This window comes from Rhineura floridana, chromosome 20, assembly GCF_030035675.1.
Source record: "Rhineura floridana isolate rRhiFlo1 chromosome 20, rRhiFlo1.hap2, whole genome shotgun sequence".
NCBI lineage: Eukaryota > Metazoa > Chordata > Lepidosauria > Squamata > Rhineuridae > Rhineura > Rhineura floridana.
In genome coordinates this window covers 17726845-17747537 of record NC_084499.1, presented here as the reverse complement: position 1 = coordinate 17747537, position 20693 = coordinate 17726845, and the positions used below count along the sequence as shown (strand labels likewise).

The window sequence follows — 20693 nt, the reverse complement described above, 5'->3', positions numbered from 1 at the left end:
CATGCTGACAGGAAATCCAGCAATATCTGGGAGGTTACAGGTTCCCCATCTCTTTCACTCATAAAAATTCGCCAGCATTTTATTTATTTATTATTTAATTTGTATCCCACCCTTCCTCCCAGCAGGAGCCCAGGGCGGCAAACAAAGCGCTAAGAACGCTTTAAAACATCATAAAAACAGATCTTAAAATACATTAAAACAAAACAGCGTTAAAAACATTTAAAAACCTTTTAAAAGGGTTAAAAACATTATTAAAAATATATATTAAGCAATTCTAACACACACGCAGACTGGGATAGGTCTCAACCTAAAAGTGTAAAATTTTAGTGTAAAATTCTCCAAATATCCATATCTTTCAAAGCAGTTTCCCCTAACATAAAGCAACTTTTTTCCACTAATATATGCATTGTTACGCACAGTTTCCACAAGAATGTGCTTTTTTTGTACACATTATTTGGTTGGAGAACTGCATTGCAAAATCCAGAGAAGTGCAGATTTCAAAGGATGGCTGCGTTTCAGTTCTCAAATTGTTTTGGAAAATGTGATTTAAGTGAATCACCTTTAAATGCAAACTGAATCAAATTTCTTCCCTGTACTATAAGGAACCTGCCTTACATATCTGATCCAGAGAAGCCACATCCTCCCTCCCAACAACAGCAGAAATTATTTTGCCAGTTTTAAGTGGCAAAGCTATCGCCCTGAGAATCCAAACACATCATCCACTATAATTTCTTCCTTAAAAAACAAACAAAAACAAAACACCTTGGCAACCGTTACATCTTAAGTTAGTGAAATCTGTGCTTCATGAGTTGCCAATTTTGTCAACATTCTTGCAGAGAATTGTGTCAGGATGGAGTTAATCATGAAGACAGAGGGCACACAGAATTTAGAAAGGGTGGCAATGGTGGGGGTATTTATTTGCGTCACCCAGTGAGCTAAGCTTAGTTGAAAAACAGACTTTCTCCAGGGATGGAGAGGAAAGAACACCCTTCAAACTTGCCCTCCCACAGGACTCATTAAAGACCCATCAATTATAGTAAAAGGAAACAGTTCAGTGGCACAGCCATTGTAATCCTGCATGTTAGAAACTTCCTCACTTCTGCAAAGCATCTCATAGATGCAGAAAGAGTGGGAGAAAAGGCTTAACGCTGGGAAGAGCACCAGAAATAACCAGGGCCATCTCTACCACTGCAAAGTCAGGCATCTGCCTCAGGAGGCAGATGGGGGGGGGGGCTAGGGCCGCCCTGCCAGTTCCTCCGGAGCTTCCTCTGTTCCCATCTTCTTGAGCCAGCTTAGAGGTTTTATTTACAGTTAAGCAATATAGAAATTTTGTTAAATAAATAAATAAACTCCCATCAGTCTCAGCCAGCATAGTCAATGGTCAGTCAGGGATGATGGAAGTTGTAGTCCAATAATATCTGAAAGGCACAGATTCCCTATTACTGGTCTACCTGAACCCTGAGGAAATGTTTACCCCTTTGGCTAACACCAAACCTCAGGTTGATAGATGACGAGCTGGTGGTCATAACTAGGGATGGGTGAGAAATTCAATTCAATTTGCATTTCAATCTGAATCTATCAAATGTGCACTTTCTGAAACAATAAGAGAATCAAAACACAGCCATCCTTTGAAATTCACACTTATTTGAATTTTGTACTGCACTTCGCCAAACAATGTTTACAAAAATGTGTTGTGTTAGGGGACAGTGTATAAAAATGAACATAAATGTAATAAATAAATAAATAAATATATTGGGGGAAATTGCTCACAACAATGTGTATATTAGGCAAAACTGCATACAAAATGTGCATGTGAAGTAGGGATGGAAAGATCTGTCAATTTCGGTTCTCTCAGTTTCTCATTGTTCTAATCTTAAATTTAGTTCACATTTCTGCAACAATTTATGACTTTTTTTAAAAAAAATCCTCATGAGTTCTCCAGCATTTTAGTGTGAATTTCTCCTAATAAACACATTTTTGTAGCCAGTTTTGACTGATGTACACATTTTTGCAAGCCATTTATCCTAATATAATGCATTTTTGCATGTTATTTCCACCAATATATTCCTTTTTGTGAATATTTCCCCTTAATATATGCATTTTGTAAACATTGCTTGGTTGGAGAACTGCATTGCAAAATTCAGATGTGGTTTCTGAAGGATGACTCATATTGTTCTCATGTTGTTTCAGAAAGTGTTAATTTGATAAATTTGGCTTTGAATGAGAACCAAATTGAATTCCCCCCCCCATCCCTAATATTAAGAGAACTGCACACTAAAATACTGACAATTTTTTGTGAGGAGTGGCAAAAATGAATTTAAGATTGGAAAAATGAGAAAATGTAAGAAACAGAAATTGACGGATTTGTCCATCCCTATGGGAAGGCAAGGGTGATTATATGACAGCACAAATATTTGCAGAGCAAGTGTCATGGCCCCTTTAGAGGACTCGGAAGAGGCAGAGTTGGCAGACCCAGGAGAAGGAACTAGTGGAACCCCTGAGGACACAACTCTGGCCCTTCCCCAGCTGGAGAATGTCCAGGACCTGGCTGAAGCCCCTCAATCGGATTCTGGGTATGAACAGGAGGCTCCCCTCCCCCCTGCAGAAAGGAGACGCCAGCGAGTAGCACAGCAATGAAGGAAGAGGTCGGGTCGTTTAAGACCAAGCAGCTCTGAGCAGGTGGGAGACTAATCACAGGCACCTGGCTTAGGGAGTCTGTTATAAAAGGCAGTTCTTGGCTGCAGCAGACTGCTGACTACAACATCGGTTGTGACCCCTCGCGTGTAAGGCCGTTGCTAGCCTCTAGACCTTCGGACTGGAGCCCTGGCTTTCTGAACTCTGCTTCCCTACCTGGACAATGTTCTTGGACACTGCTACTGGTTAGGTTGTCAAGCCTTTCTTCTGCCAGCCGGCCTCCGTTACCTGCCTGGCCTTGACTGATTTATTGCCCAGCGAACTGCCGGCTGCTTCGTTACTGCCCAGCCCCCAGCCCTGAAGCTGACAGCAATGTAGAGGAGCACTCCCTGGCTTTTCTCCTGGAATGCAATGCAGCCTGTAATGGTGTTCATTGGCCATATTCTGTTTTGGCTGTTGTAGGTCTCTTCGTATTAAGTGCTTTCACATACATCACCTCCCCAGCCTATTGATGAAATTGTATTATGTGTCCAAAGGCCGAACACAATTCAGCAACAAAAAGGCACAAAATCTCCACAGAATAATGCCAGAGGCATGAAGACAGAGCCTTGGTGATCTGTCTCCTTATATATTGACAAAACGTCATTGGCAAAGAAAGATGTTTCCAGATCCTTCTCAACAGGACAGGTTGCAGGCAGTAATGTTTAGTGTCCACTGGGATTGGTAGGGCGGAAGGCAGGAAGCCCAACAGTGGGTGGAGTCAGAGCCATCAACAGGCAGAGCCAACTAATTCTAGTTTTGTCCCTATCCTACTCCCTGCTGAGTTCTACGAGGAGGAAGCTGACAACCTGTGCCAACACTTGTACTGGTTGTATGTAAGAAGGTGGGGGCTGGCTGCAGGCCGACTGAGGTTAGTGGGGAAGTGCCCTATTCACCCTAATGGGCCAGCCTCCTCTGGTTGCAGGTATTTGTGAGCTCTTGGACATAGAGGGTGCTGCAGCTCTCTTCCTTTCCACTTCACCACCACACAGAGTGGTTTCCTTCCACTCTTACTCCCTGCTCCCACCAGGGGTGCCTGAGGACTACACTAGACATGATTAGACAGGGGGTTGGACTCAATGGCCTTATAGGCCCCTTCCATCTTTCTTATTCTATGACTCTATGACTCAATTAGTAATTGTGTGGATGGCTTTTCAAAAGTAAGTAGCATAGCAAAAAGGCCTGGTCTGGAACAGGACCCTGGCCAGGGTGAGGGGAAGATAGAGAGGCTTTTACTTCTATGCTCCCTGCTATGGTATCAATCCAGATCTGGCTGCCTGTGCCTGCTATTTATTACAAAGGAAAAGCTTCCATGGGCGTGAATGGGAGCTTCCCCCACAATGGGAGCTTTCACAATAGGAGCTTTCCTCTGGAGCAATCATAGTTTATTTACCTCCTGTTGTTAACAGTGGGAGGTAAATAAACTATAACAGCTCCAGGGGAAAGCTTCCATTCACATCCATTGAAACTTTTGCCCATTGTTAACAATGGGAGGGAAACTGTTGCTGTGGAATCCCTCCAAAAGTCAGAGGAGTTAAAGAGTGGTCTTCTGTCCTACTACTGAGAGCTTGGCAGGACCTTGATGAGGTGGATGAACTGCCTCCCCCGCCCCTGAACACACGCTGCAAGAATACCAATTTGTATGCCATGGAAAGAAAGAAGACTTTTGGGCTCGAATTCCAAGGCAGAAGGATCAACAGCAGGGTTCTATGAAGGCCTGGGAGGAAAACACAGGTACCTCCTAGCATGCTTAAAAAGAGAACCCCTGGCTGTTACACAGTGGATTAGAGGATGCTGGTGGAAGATGCTGCACCACGCATGTGAGAAAACCAAATATAATCTATTGAATAATTTATTCTACTTAATTAATCCTTGCTCTGATAAATGCTGGGGCTGCCAGAGCTTCATTACTGTGGTGGTGGTTATTATTTATTTATTATTATTATTATTATTATTTCCCAGGATTGCAGTGGCTAAGCATTTTTGCAGCATGAATAAACAACATCGAGCTCTCTTTCCCATGGGGTTAGATAATTGTGGAGGAATTTTTAATTTTTATTTTGTTTTTAAGAAAATAAAGAAGAGCTAGGGAGAACACACAACATAGGCTTTGGAAAAGCCAGGAGAGAAACCTCCATCATTAGTTGGTAATTGGTTTGTTCCTCTCAAGCCAATCTTCTCATAACTGAAGCCATGTGGCCAGAATCCACCCCATTAACTTCAATTACACCCTGACTGCTCAGGCAACATGAAGATCCAACTGATATTAAATAGGGGAGAAAATTATGCCAGTGAGGGAAATGCGTGATTACGAGGAAGGGGGTGAATGAACGGATGGCCTTTTCTGCCTCAACTGCTGATTGATCTCAGAGCAATACCAAAGGAAAGAGATACTAGGAGCCTAACTCTCCCTGCATCTCGAGAGGTTAAGAGCACCCAAACCTTAAGAAATTCTACAGGGAGAGAAATGGTGTTTGCTTTTCCCTCTCCTTGGTTTCCATCCCTCTGGTCTGACGCACTTGCGTCTGCTCGCCAAGTAAGGGCTTTCTCGTTTCTATTCCTGTCCCAGGTCCTGTGCATCTCCAGTTACCCGTTGGATCAATAGGGACAGGATGGAAGAAAAAGAAGAAAGCAAAGGGAGGAGAGGGGAGGATGCATAAAAATAACACGTCCTCCACCACAAGAGTCTGCTGCCCCCCCCATGCAGTAATCGGCTAAGCTTCTAACTTTTGCTAAGTATGGGATGGCAGGTTTGGCCAACTTGGGATGCTTCCAGACGTTAACTCTTTTGGGGGTGGGATTTAATCTCATCCCAGCAAATTATGGCTGCGCAGTTAAAGCCGATTTGGGGCTCTTGTGAAACAAACCCACTTCCCCAAAAGATCGGACTTGTTGCTATAAGGAAAGTGACAGGGAAAAGTGTGGGATAAGACTTGCTTGATGCAATGCTGTCTAATCTCCCCACAACCAAATCAGGATGAATGTCCATGAAACAGCCGAGAGGTGTCAAACAAATCAGGCCAACTGCTCTTTAAACAGGTTGTTTGGAAGTGACACTAGTGTATTCCCATGTGAAACAGAGATTCCACATCAGAAGGTATCAGTTCAAAAACTGGCCCCTGAAATAGGCATATGGTACAGAATGCGGCAGCTCGTATGATCAAAGGTAGCTGCCGTCAAGATCATATTACCCCAGTTTTGAAGGAGTTACATTGGTTACCGGTTGTTTACCGGGCCCAATTCAAGGTGTTGGTTTTGACCTTTAAAACCCTATACGGTTTGGGCCCAGTTTATCTGAAGGAGCGCCTCCAGCACCGTCAGGGATGCCGCTCGACAAGATCAGCCTCTAAAGACCTTCTCTCGATCCCACCGGTTAAATTAGCTAGGCTGGTGAGGACCAGAGAGAGGGCTTTCTCAATATTGGCCCCCACCCTATGGAACTCCCTCCCAAATGATCTCCAACATGCCCCCTCTATGATGAGCTTCCGCTGGACTTTAAAGACCTGGCTTTTCAGGCAGGCCTTTGGGATGGGTTGAAACTTTTACTGTATGTTTTAATATTTTAATGCTTATGGTATGTTTAATGTATTATTCTGTTTTGTACGTCGCCCAGAGTGGCTGGGTAACCAGCCAGATGGGCGACTAATAAATCCAAGAATAAATAAATAAATAAATACATAAATATGCAGCCACCGAATGCTATTAGCCATTCTGACACAGCAGAAGACTCCATTTCAATCCTTGGCTCAGCCATGAAGGTCAAAACTAGGAAAGTGGCTATCCCCCAGACCGATCAACCTTGCAGGGCTGAGTCATGAGTACAAAGCTACCCATGAGGTTGGTACGGAAATTGCTGCTAGTGCTGGATGTTGCAGCCCGACTTTTGAAAAGTCAGAGCAGCTCCCAATGCCGAAAGCTCTGCGCTGGCTGCCACTATATTACCAAGCTAAGTTTAAGGTATTGCCCTTAGTATATAAAGCCCCAAATGGCAGAGGACCAGGTCACCTAGAGAACCACCTTGTCCCTTATACATCAGCCAGATCACTGCAATCATCGAGAGAAGCCCTCTTGAGTGCCCTATAGGCATCTCATATTCATTTGTATGTGAACTAAGGCTTTGAGTGTAGTGGGACCCATATTTTGCAACCCTGATCCTACTGAACCAGACAGGCACCTCCAATTTTGATATTTTGCCACCTGCTTCATGTCAAGCATCTCCAGAGAATTTGATTCATTGTTGGTCCCTTTGTTCTGCACTTTACAATTTCCTCACTATGATGTTTCAATGATTTGATTGTACACCACCGCCGTCTCGAGTTGGTTATTTTATGAATAAACAAACAAATACAAGGCAATGAGCAGAACCACACAATGTTTTGTGCCTGGGAATGGGCTATAGAGAAACGACAAAAGGGATAGAGAAGCTGGCACCCTCCAGATGTTGTTGGACTGCAGCTTCCATCATCCTTGGCCATTGGCCATACTGGCTGGGGCTGATGGGAATTGTAGTCCAACAACATCTGGAGGGTACCATGTTGGCTTCCCCTGGGATAGAGAGAAGCTATAGAAATATCAAATAGGAACCTCTTTTGGTTTGTATTGCTTTAGCAATGCAAACACCAGAAGCTTATCTTGCAGACAAAACTACAACATGTTATATTTTTGTTGGTCACCTGTTCCCATCTTGCTTTCTGCAACCTGGTGAGAGATTCTTGCTTTCAAAAGAACATAGGAAGCTGCCTTATACTAAATGAGACCATTCCCAGCTTTACATGGAGATGCCGGGATTGAACCTGGGGCATTCTGCATGCAAAGCAGGTGCTCTGCCACTGAGCTCTGGCCCTTCCCAATAACTTCCTTGAGCAAGTTATCACAAGCCACTGCTGAGAGAGGTCCATGGCAAGCAGAAAGTGAACAGGGTAAATCTTTTCTAATATGGAAATACAATAATATGGAAAAGTTTATCTGTTGACATTCTGTCTGTCAGACATCTTTCCACTTGTGTGCGGTCCCCGATTTACTTTTGGATCCTATACATCAGCACAGAATTGTGTAACATTCTGAATGCTGAGGAGGTGGAATGCAGAGGATGAACTCAGAATTCATGCTGGCTTGGGGCTGATGGGAACTGGAGTCCAACAACATCTGGAGGGCTATAGGTTCCCCTCCCCCTTGCTGTGATGGCTGCTGAAAGAGCCAGTGACCTTTTGTCTTGTCTTCTGAAGAGTTAGCAGCTAAACAAGTTTCTTGAATGGGCACTGAGGACTAGAGGATTCATACTTTAAATAAGCATTGATGACTCTTGTTGGCTGGCAGCGACTTTAATGGGTGCCCCTGACCTGCTTGGAGAAAGTTTGGCAGGCAAACTGTAGCCAGAAAAGGAGACAGAAGTCTTGAGTTGCATAGCCAGCTTGGGGGGCGGGGGAAGAGTCTTGAGAGGGCTCCAAAGGCATGTGGTTTGTTTAGAAAGGACTGATGCTTCTTGACAGACTAGCACTGTCTCCAAAAGTACTTCTTGCCTCTCTGGGATGTCGGGACAGGGCATTTGTGACCCGAGTCAGACCATTGGCCCATTTAGGCCATGGGGAAAGGTTGCAGCATTTGGGGCTTTTTAGTTTAGAGAAAAAGTGAGTCAGAGGTGACATGATAGAAGTGTATAAAATTATGCATGGCACGGAAAAAGCAGATAGAGAAAAGGTTTTCTCCATCTCTCATAATACTAGAACCTGTGGATGTCCAATAGATTCAGGACAGACAAAAGAAAGGACTTCTTCACACAGTGCATAGTTAAACTATGGAATTCACTCCCACAGAAGGCAGTGATGGCCACCAACTTGGATGGCTTTGTTGTTTTTGCTGCAACATTGTATAGGGCAACCCCTCTAAACCCAGAGTTTCACTTCCCACAGCAGTTATGTAGCCAGCTGGGGGGTAAAGATATAGCTAAAAAAGAAAAGGTATAGCCAAAGAAAAGGTATAATTGAAAAAGAGAGAGAGAAATGGAGCTCAGGTTACCTGCCCGTGACTTCAATGTTGGAGACAGCATAGAAGTATTTGAACAAGTTGTCCCTCTGCACATAGGTGCCCCCTAGTGCCGGCCTCAGCAGCCTCAGCCGCAAATCCGTCATGGTGAAGAAGTCTTTCAACCCTTTGGCACTCTCCAGCCTAGTGTAAAGGTTGTCCATGTTCTTGAGCTCTGGCCCAGCAAAAATGGCAAAGCGGTCCCTCACCTCAAAGCGCACATTTTTCTCTTTCTTGGAGCCTGGCCAGCGGGAATACTCCTCGGTGCAGATGACCCTATTGGAGCTGGTGGTGGAGAGGTTCCTGACCCGCCGTGCTAGCATGCCGTAGGTTTCGTTGCAATCGTCTGCATAGTATTGATATGGGTGCCAAGTCCTCCCACTGTCCAAGGACTTCTCCAGTATCATCATAGTGGGACGCCCATACTCAAATGTCACCACAATGTCATCCGTCAGCTCAATGCTCTTGTTCCAAGAAAGTGTGATGTTGGCCAGCAGAGGCTCCGGGTAACGGCTCCACGTCATGCTCTGCCAGTATGTTGCCAGGCCTTCATCTTCTTTGTCAAACATCAGCTTTGGTGGATGGGCCAGGTCGGGGTTGGAGGCGTCACATTCATCACACATGTAAGGGTTTTCCTGAAAGGACAACAAGAGTGACAAGAGAAGAAAGGGAAAACAAGGAGCAAGAACTAATATGGAATTCATTTCTTTGCAGCTGCAGGGATGCTACTGGTCACTGATCTTCTGAACTGAATAGGAACATTGGGAACTACATTATACTAAGCTGGGTCGTTGGTCCACCTTGCTCACTATTGTTGTTGTTTTCAGACAAGGGTCTTTCCCAGCCCTGCCTGGAGACATCAGGGATTGAACCTGGGGTCTTTGGCATGCAAAGGTAAGCAGGGCACTGGTTCAGTGGGTAGAGCATCTGTTTTGTATGCAGAAGGTCCCAAGTTCAATCTCTGGCATCTCCAGGTAGGGCTAGGAGAGACCTTGGCCTGAAACCTTGGAGAGCTGCTGCCAGTCAGTGTCGACAATACTAGGCTAGATGAACCAATGGTCTGATACAGTGTAAGGCACCTTTGGATGCTCCTAATGCTCTACCACTGAGCTACAAGCACTCCTACAATTCTGTAAAAACACAAGAAGCAAATACTTTTTATCATAGTCACATCAAGTTTTAGAAATGATGCGAGTCATGCATGACTCCATATGTCATGAAATGTCACCTCACTTGGTATACGACAATGAATCCCTTCCCACATCATGAAACGAGTCAGAACTGTTTCTTTTCTTTTCCAGCTTTCTCCTGCAGGTTTTAAAGCACTGTTGGAGATTCCTTCTTTTCCTCCAAGAACCCACTGTGACTTTCCAAAAGGTAAGATAGCCTAAGTACAATGGGTTATATCCAGTATTAATCATAATCAAATTAAGCCCACTGAGTATGTACAAGGGACAAGAGCATCTGTCAATTTCACTTCCTCTCAGTTTCTCATTTTTCTAATCTTAAATTCAGGTCTCCACATCAGTTTGCATTTTTAAAGGCCTCATGAAAATTTATCAAAAGTTTAATGCATATTTCTCCTAATATACATATTTTTGCAAAGCAATTTTCCCTAATGTTTATATTTTCCTGAATATAACGCACTTTTATAGGTTGTTTCCACTAATATAGGGATTTTTGTGCTCATTTAATTCTAGTATATGCATTTTTGTACACATTTCTTGGCTGGAGAAATGCACTGCAAAGTTTGGAGAAGGGTGAATTTCAAATGGCGGCTGTATTTTGGTCCCCATATTGCTTCAGAAAATGTGAATTAGACAGGCTCACCTTTAAATGCGAACTGAATCAAATTTCTCCTCCGTCTCTAGTATGGTCTTATTTTAAGTTTGACTTAGATTCATAAAATAGTACAGTTGGAAGGGGCCTATAAGGCCATCGAGTCCAGCCCCCCCATTGCAGTAATTCAAGTTAAAAGTATACCCAACAGGTGGCTGTCCAGCTGCCTCTTGAATGCCCCCAGTGTTGGAGGGCCCACCACCTCCCTAGGTCATTGGCTCCATTGTCATACTGCTCTAAGAGTTAGGAAGTTTTTCCTGATGTTCAGCCGAAATCTGTCTTCCTGTAACTTGAGCCCATTATTCTGTGTCCTGCATTCTGGGACCATTAAGAAGAGATCCTGGCCCTCCTCTACATGACAACCTTTCAAATACTTGGAAGAGTGCTGTCATATCTCCCCTCAGTCTCCTCTTCTCAAGGCTAATGTTCTCACGACTTAGTTGGATATCACTCAATATAAGAATATGTCAGAAATTGCAGAAGAGCATCCTCTGGGAATATGGGGGAATCACCTAAAATATCAGGGAATAATTTCTAAGGGATCTCCTGGGAAGAATGGCTGAGTGGCCATTAGATCCTATGGATCTCCCTCTCCACAGGCAGAGAAGATCTCCCAGCAGAGGAGCCCCCAACTTCTTCTAGTCTAGCATCTTATTTTCACAGTGGCCAACTAGGAAGACCAGAAGAAGGGCATAAAGCAAGAGTGTTCCCTTATCTCACCTTCCACCACCATCTGCATCTGTTTTTCAGTGGCATAATGTCCTTGAATATGGAAGATCCATTATCCATCATGGCTAAGGTCACATCCACACCACACATTGAAAGCCTTCCTGTACCACTTTCTTATGTCATGCACCCCCCCAAGAATCCTGGGAACTGTAGTTTGTTATGGGTGCTGGCCTCACAGTCATACAGTTCCTAGCACCCTTAACAAACTACAGCTCCCAGGATTCTCCATGCCTGCTAAAGTATTATAAGAATGCTTTAAATGTATGGTATGGGTGTGCCTTAACTGCTAGGAACATATTTCTTCCATCCAGCCTGTTTCCATTCTGTCTCGGTTTCGCATGCATTCAATCAAAAAAGCTTGGAAGCCCATTTTGACATTAAGCAGTATATTCATTCATTCACTCACTTGTACCTTCTGTCGCATTTACTGCAGATATTTTTTAAAACAGCATGAAAAATTCACATTAAATTTATGCATGTTTACCCCAAATATATGCATTTTTCTACAGACTTTCCCCTAAAATAACATTTTGCATGTGTTTTCTCCAACATATTTTTTGTATGCTTTTCTATCCATTTCCTTTGAAATAACTTTTTTGTACAAATCTCTCCTGTAAAATGCTCATATTTGAATTCATTTTTTAAAAAATCAAGACTGCCTCACAAAATTTACCAAAGTGCACGATCCAATGGATAACTCTGTCCCAATCCTCATATAAGTCAGGGAACGGTGAATTAGGTCAGCCTGCTTTAAAGGCAGACCAAAAGAAGTGAGATTCCGTCCCTAATAACCTTTGTGAAACTCATTCCACTGCTACAATCTGTTTCTGCACCTCTTAAATCCAGTAGGAGTTTTACCATCCACTTATACCATTGGGGTTGGGTTGTTAACGGGAGAGAGCAAATTCTCTTTTTCCAGGTGCTCAAAACATTTTCTTTTTGTAGCTCAACCTCCCCTCCCCTAATATATTTTAAGTGAAATTATGTTATTAGTGGATAAGCTGTTGAGTATTTTAAATACAGCAGACATCTGCTCCAAACAGTAAAAGCAGCAGAGATAGTTTAAAAAACAACCACCAAACCCTCAGCTTATTACCATTACTAGAAACAAATGATAAACAACAGTAATCCCATTTAAAATGCACACACACACAGAGCCAAATGTCCCAATGCCTCCTAGTGGGGGTACGATGAGAGGTTAGTATTTATAGGGGTGGTTGCTGCATGGGACTCGAAACAGACAGATGGGCTTCGAAGTGGGTCAGATAATGCCTTTTCCTAGGGGCACTTATCGGAAGGGCTGTGTTTCGGTTCTCATATTGTTTCGGAAAGTGCAAATTTGATAGATCCAGCTTCAAATATGAACTGAATTGAATTTCTTCCCCATCCTTGCTAGACAGTTATGCCCAAAACACAAGTAATGCATACAAAAGGTTTGTGCTTTGGGCAATTATGTTCCTTTCTCACATGGAGGTAACTTGAAGCTATTCATTTTGATGAAGGAAAACATAAAAGGAAACACAGCTCATGCTGCTGACGAGCACTTTGCTGGTTCAATGTACATATGGTTTTTCAGCAACAGAAGGATAGGGAATCAATGAAATTGTCCTGCAGTAGCTAAAGAGGATTGACGGTCTTGTTCAACAACAAAAGTGAACAATCTAGACAAGCCTTCTCCAAACCAGGTGCCCTCCAGATGTTGTGGACTATAGCTCCCATCATCCCTGCTTATTGGCCATGCTGCCTGTGGCTGGTGCAAGTTGTAGTCCATCTGGAGGGCACCAGGTTCAGGAAGCCTGATCTAGGCACACACATGGTATCCATCTTCTTCTCTCCTCTAGATTATTCTGGACTTGCCTTCTGACTTCCTTCTCCCTTTCCAGACCACCTTGGCTCATTGGAAACAGGGCAGCAAAACCTTTCCATTGCTGAGTTTCGCTCAAGTGTCGTCCTTGGGCACTTCTAGGGCTTTAGCATTCTGGCTGGATCTGCTCCTAGGTAACCTCCAGGCTGGATTACTGTAATGTGCTCTGTGTGGGGCTGCCCTTAAGGTTGGTCCAGAAGCGGTAGCTGGTGCAAAATGCAGTGGCGCGACTGCTCACTGGGGCAGGGAATCATCAACATGTTACCCCTCTGCTGAAAGAATTGCACTGGCTGCCCATTAGCTATTGGGCCAAGTTCAAGGTTCTGGTTTTGCCCTATGGGACCAGGATACTTGAAAGATCATCTGACCCCTTATATAGCCAGTCAATCACTATGCTCTGCAGGTGAGGGACTCCTGTAGATACTATCTTATCAGGAAGTCCATTCAGCACAACATAGGAAGCAGACCTTTAGTGTTGTGGCACCTACCCTTTGGAATTACCTCCCCTTAAGTATTAGATAGGCACCAACTCTGTTATCTTTTTGGCACCACTGAAGACCATCCTCTTTCCACAAGACTTTTAAGTAGAGACCTTATTCCAGTCTGTGTCTGTGCTGGAATTGCTTTTTTGGATGTTTTTTTAAGCTGTTTTTAAGATGTTTTAAAGTATTTGGTTTTCAAGATGCTTTAGAGTGCTTTTAGTGATTTTGTTTGCCACCCTGGGCTCCTTCTGGGAGGAAGGACAGGATATAAATTTTATTAATAACAATAATATCAATAACAATAATGATAACGATAATGATGTTTTGGAAAGAGCTAACTTGATAGATTCAGCTTTAAATGCAAAATGAACTGAATGCCTTCCTCATCTCTAGCTAGGAGACATACCCTTTAGACTGGGACCAGGAAGCAGAAAGAAGTACACTCTGGCCGTTGTAGCTGATAAGAGGGCTGAGGGCCACTAAGATGTTGCACACCCAGCCTCCCAGGAAAAACAACTGGGCAAAGGGAAGGCAAGCCTGGCCCTATCCATCGACTAGAGAAGGAGCTGCTACAAGGAGCTTTGCTTCCCTTCTCCTTGCCTGGAAGAACACTTGCCTCAAACTGCCAGTTGTCCTGGGGCTGCAGAGCTTAAAGGCAGCTCATTCATTGGTCAGGGGACCAAGGGTCACAGGAAGGCTGCACCCCGATTCCCAGAAAAAGCATCACAGCAAGGGGGAGGTCAGCCTGGCCCTTTCTATCGGCCAAAGAAGGGGCAGCTGCAGAGAGTTGCAATTGAAGGGGGGGCATAAATCTTTGGAATAAACAATAAGCAAAAAGAAATAAGCTTCTTTCAGACAGTATCCTCCTCCTCCTTCATGGCACATTTAGCTCTGGAGAACTTAAGTCAGAAGAGGAGAGATTACTTTAACTCAAGGAAGAGCACAAACTATTGCAAGGATGTTCAAGCTGTAATTGCTGTTTTGGACTCTGCCATCTGTTCTGATCCTGCTAGACCAGGGCTTGCTGTTTGGATTGGCAACGAAGGACACAGAGATGCCATATGGCTTGCAGGTGCTCAGGTCCGCTGAATCAGCATGCCTGCCACTTGAAATCCTGTGTCTCATCATCTGGAAGCACCTTTAGAGACAGGACTCACTGCCAACCCCCACCTGTTGTACCTGGAATGAGATGTCATGTAGAGGAGTTTGCTTGCCTTGCTTTAAAAAGGGATTCAACAAATTCATGGAGGACAAGGCTATCAATGGCACTACTAGACATGATGGCTATGTTCCACTTCTACTGTTGAAGGCAGGATGCCTCTGAATACCAGTTGCTGGGAGCAGCAAATGGAAAGAGTGCTGTTGCATTCAGGCTCTGCTTGTGGGCTGAACAGGGGCTACTGGCCTGGTCCAGCATGGCTCTTCATATGTACTGTCTCCACTGCTGAAGGCTATAAGCCTCCATACCAGTTGCTGGGATTCACAAGGGGGGACAGTGCTGTTGCACTCAGGTCCTGCTTGTTGGCTTCCCATTCGGGCATCTGGTTGGCCACTGACGTCAGACCTGTCTAAAATAACCCAAAGAATGGGGAATGTCCGTAGCTCAGTGGCAGAGCATTGGCTTTGCATACAGGAGGTCCCAGTTCAATTCCCAATGGCATTTCCAGGTAGAGCTGGGCGAGACCCCTTGTTTGAAACCCTGGAGAGCCACTGCCAGTCAATGTAGACAATATGAGCTAGTTAGACCATTGGTCTGACTCGGTATAAGGAGCTTTCTGTGTTCCTATAACTCTACCCCAACATTCCTGGGCTAGTTTGTACCTCTTCTGTGTGTGACCTTTTATTCTGGTTTAATGCTGTAAGGGTGGGGAGCCTTTGGCCCTTCAGATGTTATTATTATTATTTATTAGATTTATATCCCGCCCTTTCTCCCAGTAGGAGCCCGGGGCAGCTGAACTGCACTCCCATCATCCCCAGCAAGCATGAGGAGAGTTGTAGTTCAGTGATATCTGAAGGACCAAAGGTTCCCCATACCTGCTGTAATGCTAGATCAGCCATGGAGAAAACTACAGTCTGGGTGCAGCTTAACATTGTGTCTGCCCTCCCTGGGAAAAAATATTCCACTAAAGGAAGTACGGGATAGGGAAAGGGAGGAATTCAGGTTGATTCGCATTTTAAATGTGAAACTACGTAATTCACACTTCCTGAAACAATCCATGAACTAAAATGCCACTATCCTTTGAAACATACTCTCTGAATTTTGTGATGCACGTCTCCAATCCAATAACGTGTACAACATTGTGTGTATTAAAGGAAAGGGTTCATAAAATGCATATATTAGTGAAAATAACATACAAAAATGCATTATACCAGGGGAAATGGCCTGCAAAAAACAAGCATATGTTTGCAAAATTTGTATGCGAAATTTCATACAAAGACATGTATAGTAGGAGAAACATGCACTAAAATGTTGATGAATTTTTGTGACAACTTTTAAAAAAACACCCTCAAACTGGTGCAGAAACATGGTGAACTGAACTTAAGATTTGAAAAATGAGAAACCAAGATGGACTGATTTGTCCATCCCTAGGAGGAGGCATGAACAAATCTCAGGAACCCAACCTTACTGTACATAGCAGTTTGCTGATTGTGGAGTGGGTTTCTGCAACCATATTTGAACCAGACCAATGATCTGTCTCCTTCTCTGGTGTTGGTCCTGCTTAGGGATATAAGAAGGCAATATTGTCTCATGTAGCACTGCTTGCATTTCACTGCAGTCTGTCTTCCACAAAAATATATATTTGCTTTGCTGTCTGCTGTGGCCAAATTACATAATTTGTGTAATTTACAAAATTAATTGCGTAAATTACATTGTTATTATGTTATTCCACCCCATTTCAGTGCAAAGGAAATTCAATGCAAACACAGAAAAAAAAGTAATCAATTACATATCATTTGCGGGCTGAAAGCAACAAATCAGCCAATACTGAACATTTTTGCTGAATTGATTTCTGTTCCAGACATGGGGTAAACAAGTGGACACTCACAATTTCTGCTTCTGTTTCTGTTGGAAACCTCTGACATACCTATTCCTGCTAAATCTGTGTGACTGGGCAATGACAAGAATGGCAATCTCTCTTGTTCTTCCCACCTGACAGCAGAATTTGTGGGCAACTGGCACTCTTAAGTCAGAGGGCTATCCACCTGCAACTTATGGGACTTGAGCACAGCCTGCTGGGAGGAAAGCACCAAAGCTTGTAACACGTAACCTGAACTGGTGAGGGGGCAGGGATAGACAGAAAGGCAACCTATTCTTCCCTCACTGATTCTTTCTTTAGTAACTACTTGTTTTTTCTCAGGCTTTACTTCCTTTCTCATCAGTGAGAGACAGTATCTGTGAGTGTGAGCCTCATGGTTATACAATGGCCACATCTATGTCTTTAGTCAGAATAACTTCATTTCCCAGTAGTAATAAACTTTTAAGTTTCTTTATTCTTTCAACCAAAAGTCTTACTAGACTATTTACTTCTGCACTCATCTGCTCCTGCCAGCTCCTTCCTCACATCACGTAGCTTGGACAGCAGGCGTCTTAAGGACCTGCCCTTGAGAGCTCCTTCTGCATCAGCTTTGGTGTTCTAAGACTCTGCTGCTGGCTTCTGGCTTAAAGATTACCTGATTAGTTTACAAAATTCCTGTTTTGCTGAGGACAGCAGCAAAGTGTTTAAGTTAGGATAGAGTTCCCTCCAGATCCTGCGGGATGTCACAGGAAGGAACCATATCAATAACTATTTGCTTGTCTGAAACAATGACACCCTGCATTTACTGGAGCCACATTTACCACTACATATGGCAGGCTCTGATGAAGAACGGGTCCTGTGCAGCTTCTTTATCCCCATCCTACCCCAGTTCTCAAATCTGCCCATCATGGCAGAGTCTGACACTCAACAGACATGGGTGGTATGTAAATCTCTAACCTTGCTGCCACCCCATCCCATCCCTCCCTCTTCTGACCCAACCTGTGGAGTCAAAAGCTTAGCCCCACTTCTGAGGAGCAGATGGTCAGCAGCGCTAATGAATCAGCCTGTGTCTTTACCGCGCCTGTTCCTGCTGAGAAAATATTTTAATAAACAGCAGCCAGAATAAATAAGCCCTACAAGCAATCCAAGCCTTCTGCATTTCTCTCTGTCTCTTCTGTACATCGACTTGTGTGTACAGAAAGATCCTGAAATTATACTAGTAAGAACTGTTTGCTTACCAGAGTAATTTGGGAAGGGTTAGCTTTTTCCTTTTTAAGCAGCCGGGTGTTACGCTGTTGTAAAGCAAGGCTGGCTAACCTTCCCCCCCCCCCAAGAGCCCAACTCACCTTCGGCTAAGGGGCAATATGCATATCTACACACCACACCCAGGCCAAACACACACACACAGAGGCACACAGCTCTCTCCCCCCCCCAGCAAATTTCAATCTCCATTGCAGCTTTGGACTGGTCATAGTTCTGGAGTGAGGGACCTGAGTTCGAATGTGGTCCTCCAGACCTCTCCATCTGGTCCATGGAACTCTCCCCAGGCCACACCCCCTCTTCTCAGGCCACACCCCTAACCGGCTGTGCTTCACACCCCAAGTGTTTTTGCCTGACTGGACTCTGATCATGCCTCTTGCTTGTCTTGTTGGAGTATTAAGAGGAATGTGTGAGTGTGTGTGTCTAGCCGACTGTACAAAGGAAACATTTACATCTGTTGCTCCACCCACTTTTGTCTCTGGCACCGCCCACCACTGGCATGTGGTCCCTAGAAGGTTGCCCAGAAGGGAATGATCCCACCCCCGATGTAGAGGTTTAAACGTCTCTGTCCAGCTCAGCAGGGTTCATTCTAAGCTTTTTTCCCCTACTGCATAAGCAGCCAGCACACTACCCACCCCCAAACTAGTCAAGTAATTTGTCCTATAATATACTATATCAGCAGGGCTTTTGTCTGTGTGTCAGTATTCACCAGTACAAAGTACTGGCACCTCTTTTTTTTGCTGTCCATGCCAATCATTTTGTGCTGGCACCCACAGAACATTTATCAAGATATGAGTGGTATTTTGCTTCATTTTCTATTTCTTTTTATCTTTTCTCATCTATTTCATTTTAAGAAACGAACTAGCTCCGTGTTAAATCCCATATGCACAAAATCCCATTCACAAAAACTTATTTTGCATTGGACAGGTTTTTTGATGCTGCACAAACTGTGTCTAGCTGCAAATTAGAATAAAGCTGCAAATTAGAATAAACCCTGCAGCCCAGCACTGTGATAGAGATTCAGATTGATCTGATCAGTGGGGAGGGCCAGTTTGAATCCCTATCACAGCACTAGCCCAAGCAAAGAAGTTTAAACCTCTACACCATCTAGTGCTGCATCTACTTTGTTTTTATTTCTACCAAAATTGGTGGGGGTCTTGGGGGACCACAATGAAATTGCTTGGGGTGGAGCAGATCAGACTCGCTAACCGGGTGTGTGTGTCACTATCCCTGTTTTGAAGCATGCATATACATACACACAGAGCTCAAATTGTCCTTCCACTGCATCTATTTTTCTTCTTCTGTCCTTTACATTTAGCCAAATTCCCCAGACTAATCCTGGGATTAGTGTGGGCTCTTGCAATAATAATATGATGCTGTTAACCCAAAGTTCACTGCATGACAGTGGACTGTATTGTACTTGTTGCTTTGTGGATCCAATCAAGAATACTGTTATCTACCTTCAGTTACTTGCACACTGGTTGCATCCAGACTAGTCTATTGCAGTGCTCTCTTATACAGGGCTGCCTTTAAAGACAGCCTAGAAATGTAACCTACTTAAAAAATTCAACCCTGGTGGGGGCTAGATAGTTTGATCCTATTATAGCAGTTTTGAAATGGTTGCACTGGTTACCCATTTGTTTCTGGGCTCAATTTAAAGTGCTAGTATTAACTTTTAAAGCTCTGAATGGTTTGGGGCCATGTTATTTTAAGAACTGCTGACACTATATTGACATGACTGAGCCCTAAGATTGGCCCCTGAGGACTTATTCTCTGGCCTGCTACAAATATTGATCAGGTTGGTGGATGCCAGGGACAGGGTCTTTTAAGTGGTGGCTCCACAGTTGTGAAATGTCCTCCTCCAATAATTCCACCTGCCTCCCTCTCTTGCAGCATTTAAGCATACTTTGAATACTTTATTTAAAAATTCCACAAAGAATTTATAATTGTCTTATTGCTGGCTCCTTACATATGATTTCATCTGATGCTATTTTTATGATGCTATTTCTTCAGTTGTTTTTAAAACTATACCATCATCATGATTTTAAAAAGCTAGTTCCCTTTTTATTTTCTTGTCCTTTTTAAAGACAGAAACATTTGCTGGATTCCTATGAATGCTCACTAGGGAGGGAGTAAGCCCCACTAAACATATTCAGACTTTCTTCTAAGTAAATATGTATAGGATAGAGATATAAGACTGCTGTCCTAAAGAAGCTCACTCACAAGCTACCCTGAAAGCAGCGGGTGTTATGCAACGCTAGTCTTACTCAGAGTAGATCCACTGAAGTTAATAGATATGACTAACTTAGGTTCACTCATTTCAGTGAGTCTACTCTGAGTAGGACTAAGGTTGTATCTGTGTAACTGGCCCTGATCCAGCTACAGTTAGTAATGGCTAAAAGTACAACCCTATACACACTTGTGCAAGGACACAGACCCACTGAAGATAGTGAGACATGCATTCCTGGGTGCATGCATAGGATTGGCTTGGACACCCCATGGAAATCAACATAAAAGATTACTAGTGAGCAGGGCCTGTACAGAGGGCAGCCAGGTTGGGCCCTGGCTGAGGGGCCCTGCAACCCAGAGGGGCCCCTGAAGGGCCCCTCCTTAGGGTGGAAGGGTAGGTCTCCTGTTCTGCAATCCACGGCAGCATCGACTTGCTGATTTGGGGCCAATGTGCAAATTGTTATATTAAGCTTCTTTTCTAAAGCAAACTACTGATGGGAGACCTGTGGCCTTCCAAATATTGCCCTCCAGACCTGTGTTCAAAACCCATCTGCAACATTTCCAGAGGAGTGGCAAAGA

The 20693-nt window shown here is 43.8% G+C and overlaps 1 protein-coding gene across 9 annotated transcripts in view; it reads right to left on the bottom strand.

Annotated features, from left to right (window-relative positions):
* The window catches only part of NTNG2 (netrin G2), a 136396-nt gene that overhangs the window by 41129 nt on the left and 74574 nt on the right, over positions 1 to 20693 (bottom strand). For all 9 annotated transcript variants that reach the window (XM_061603834.1, XM_061603832.1, XM_061603840.1 and 6 more), the window contains one exon: positions 8689 to 9329. In XM_061603834.1, coding sequence (XP_061459818.1) covers positions 8689 to 9329 — 641 coding nt within the window. The remainder of the gene's footprint in view (positions 1 to 8688; positions 9330 to 20693) is intronic.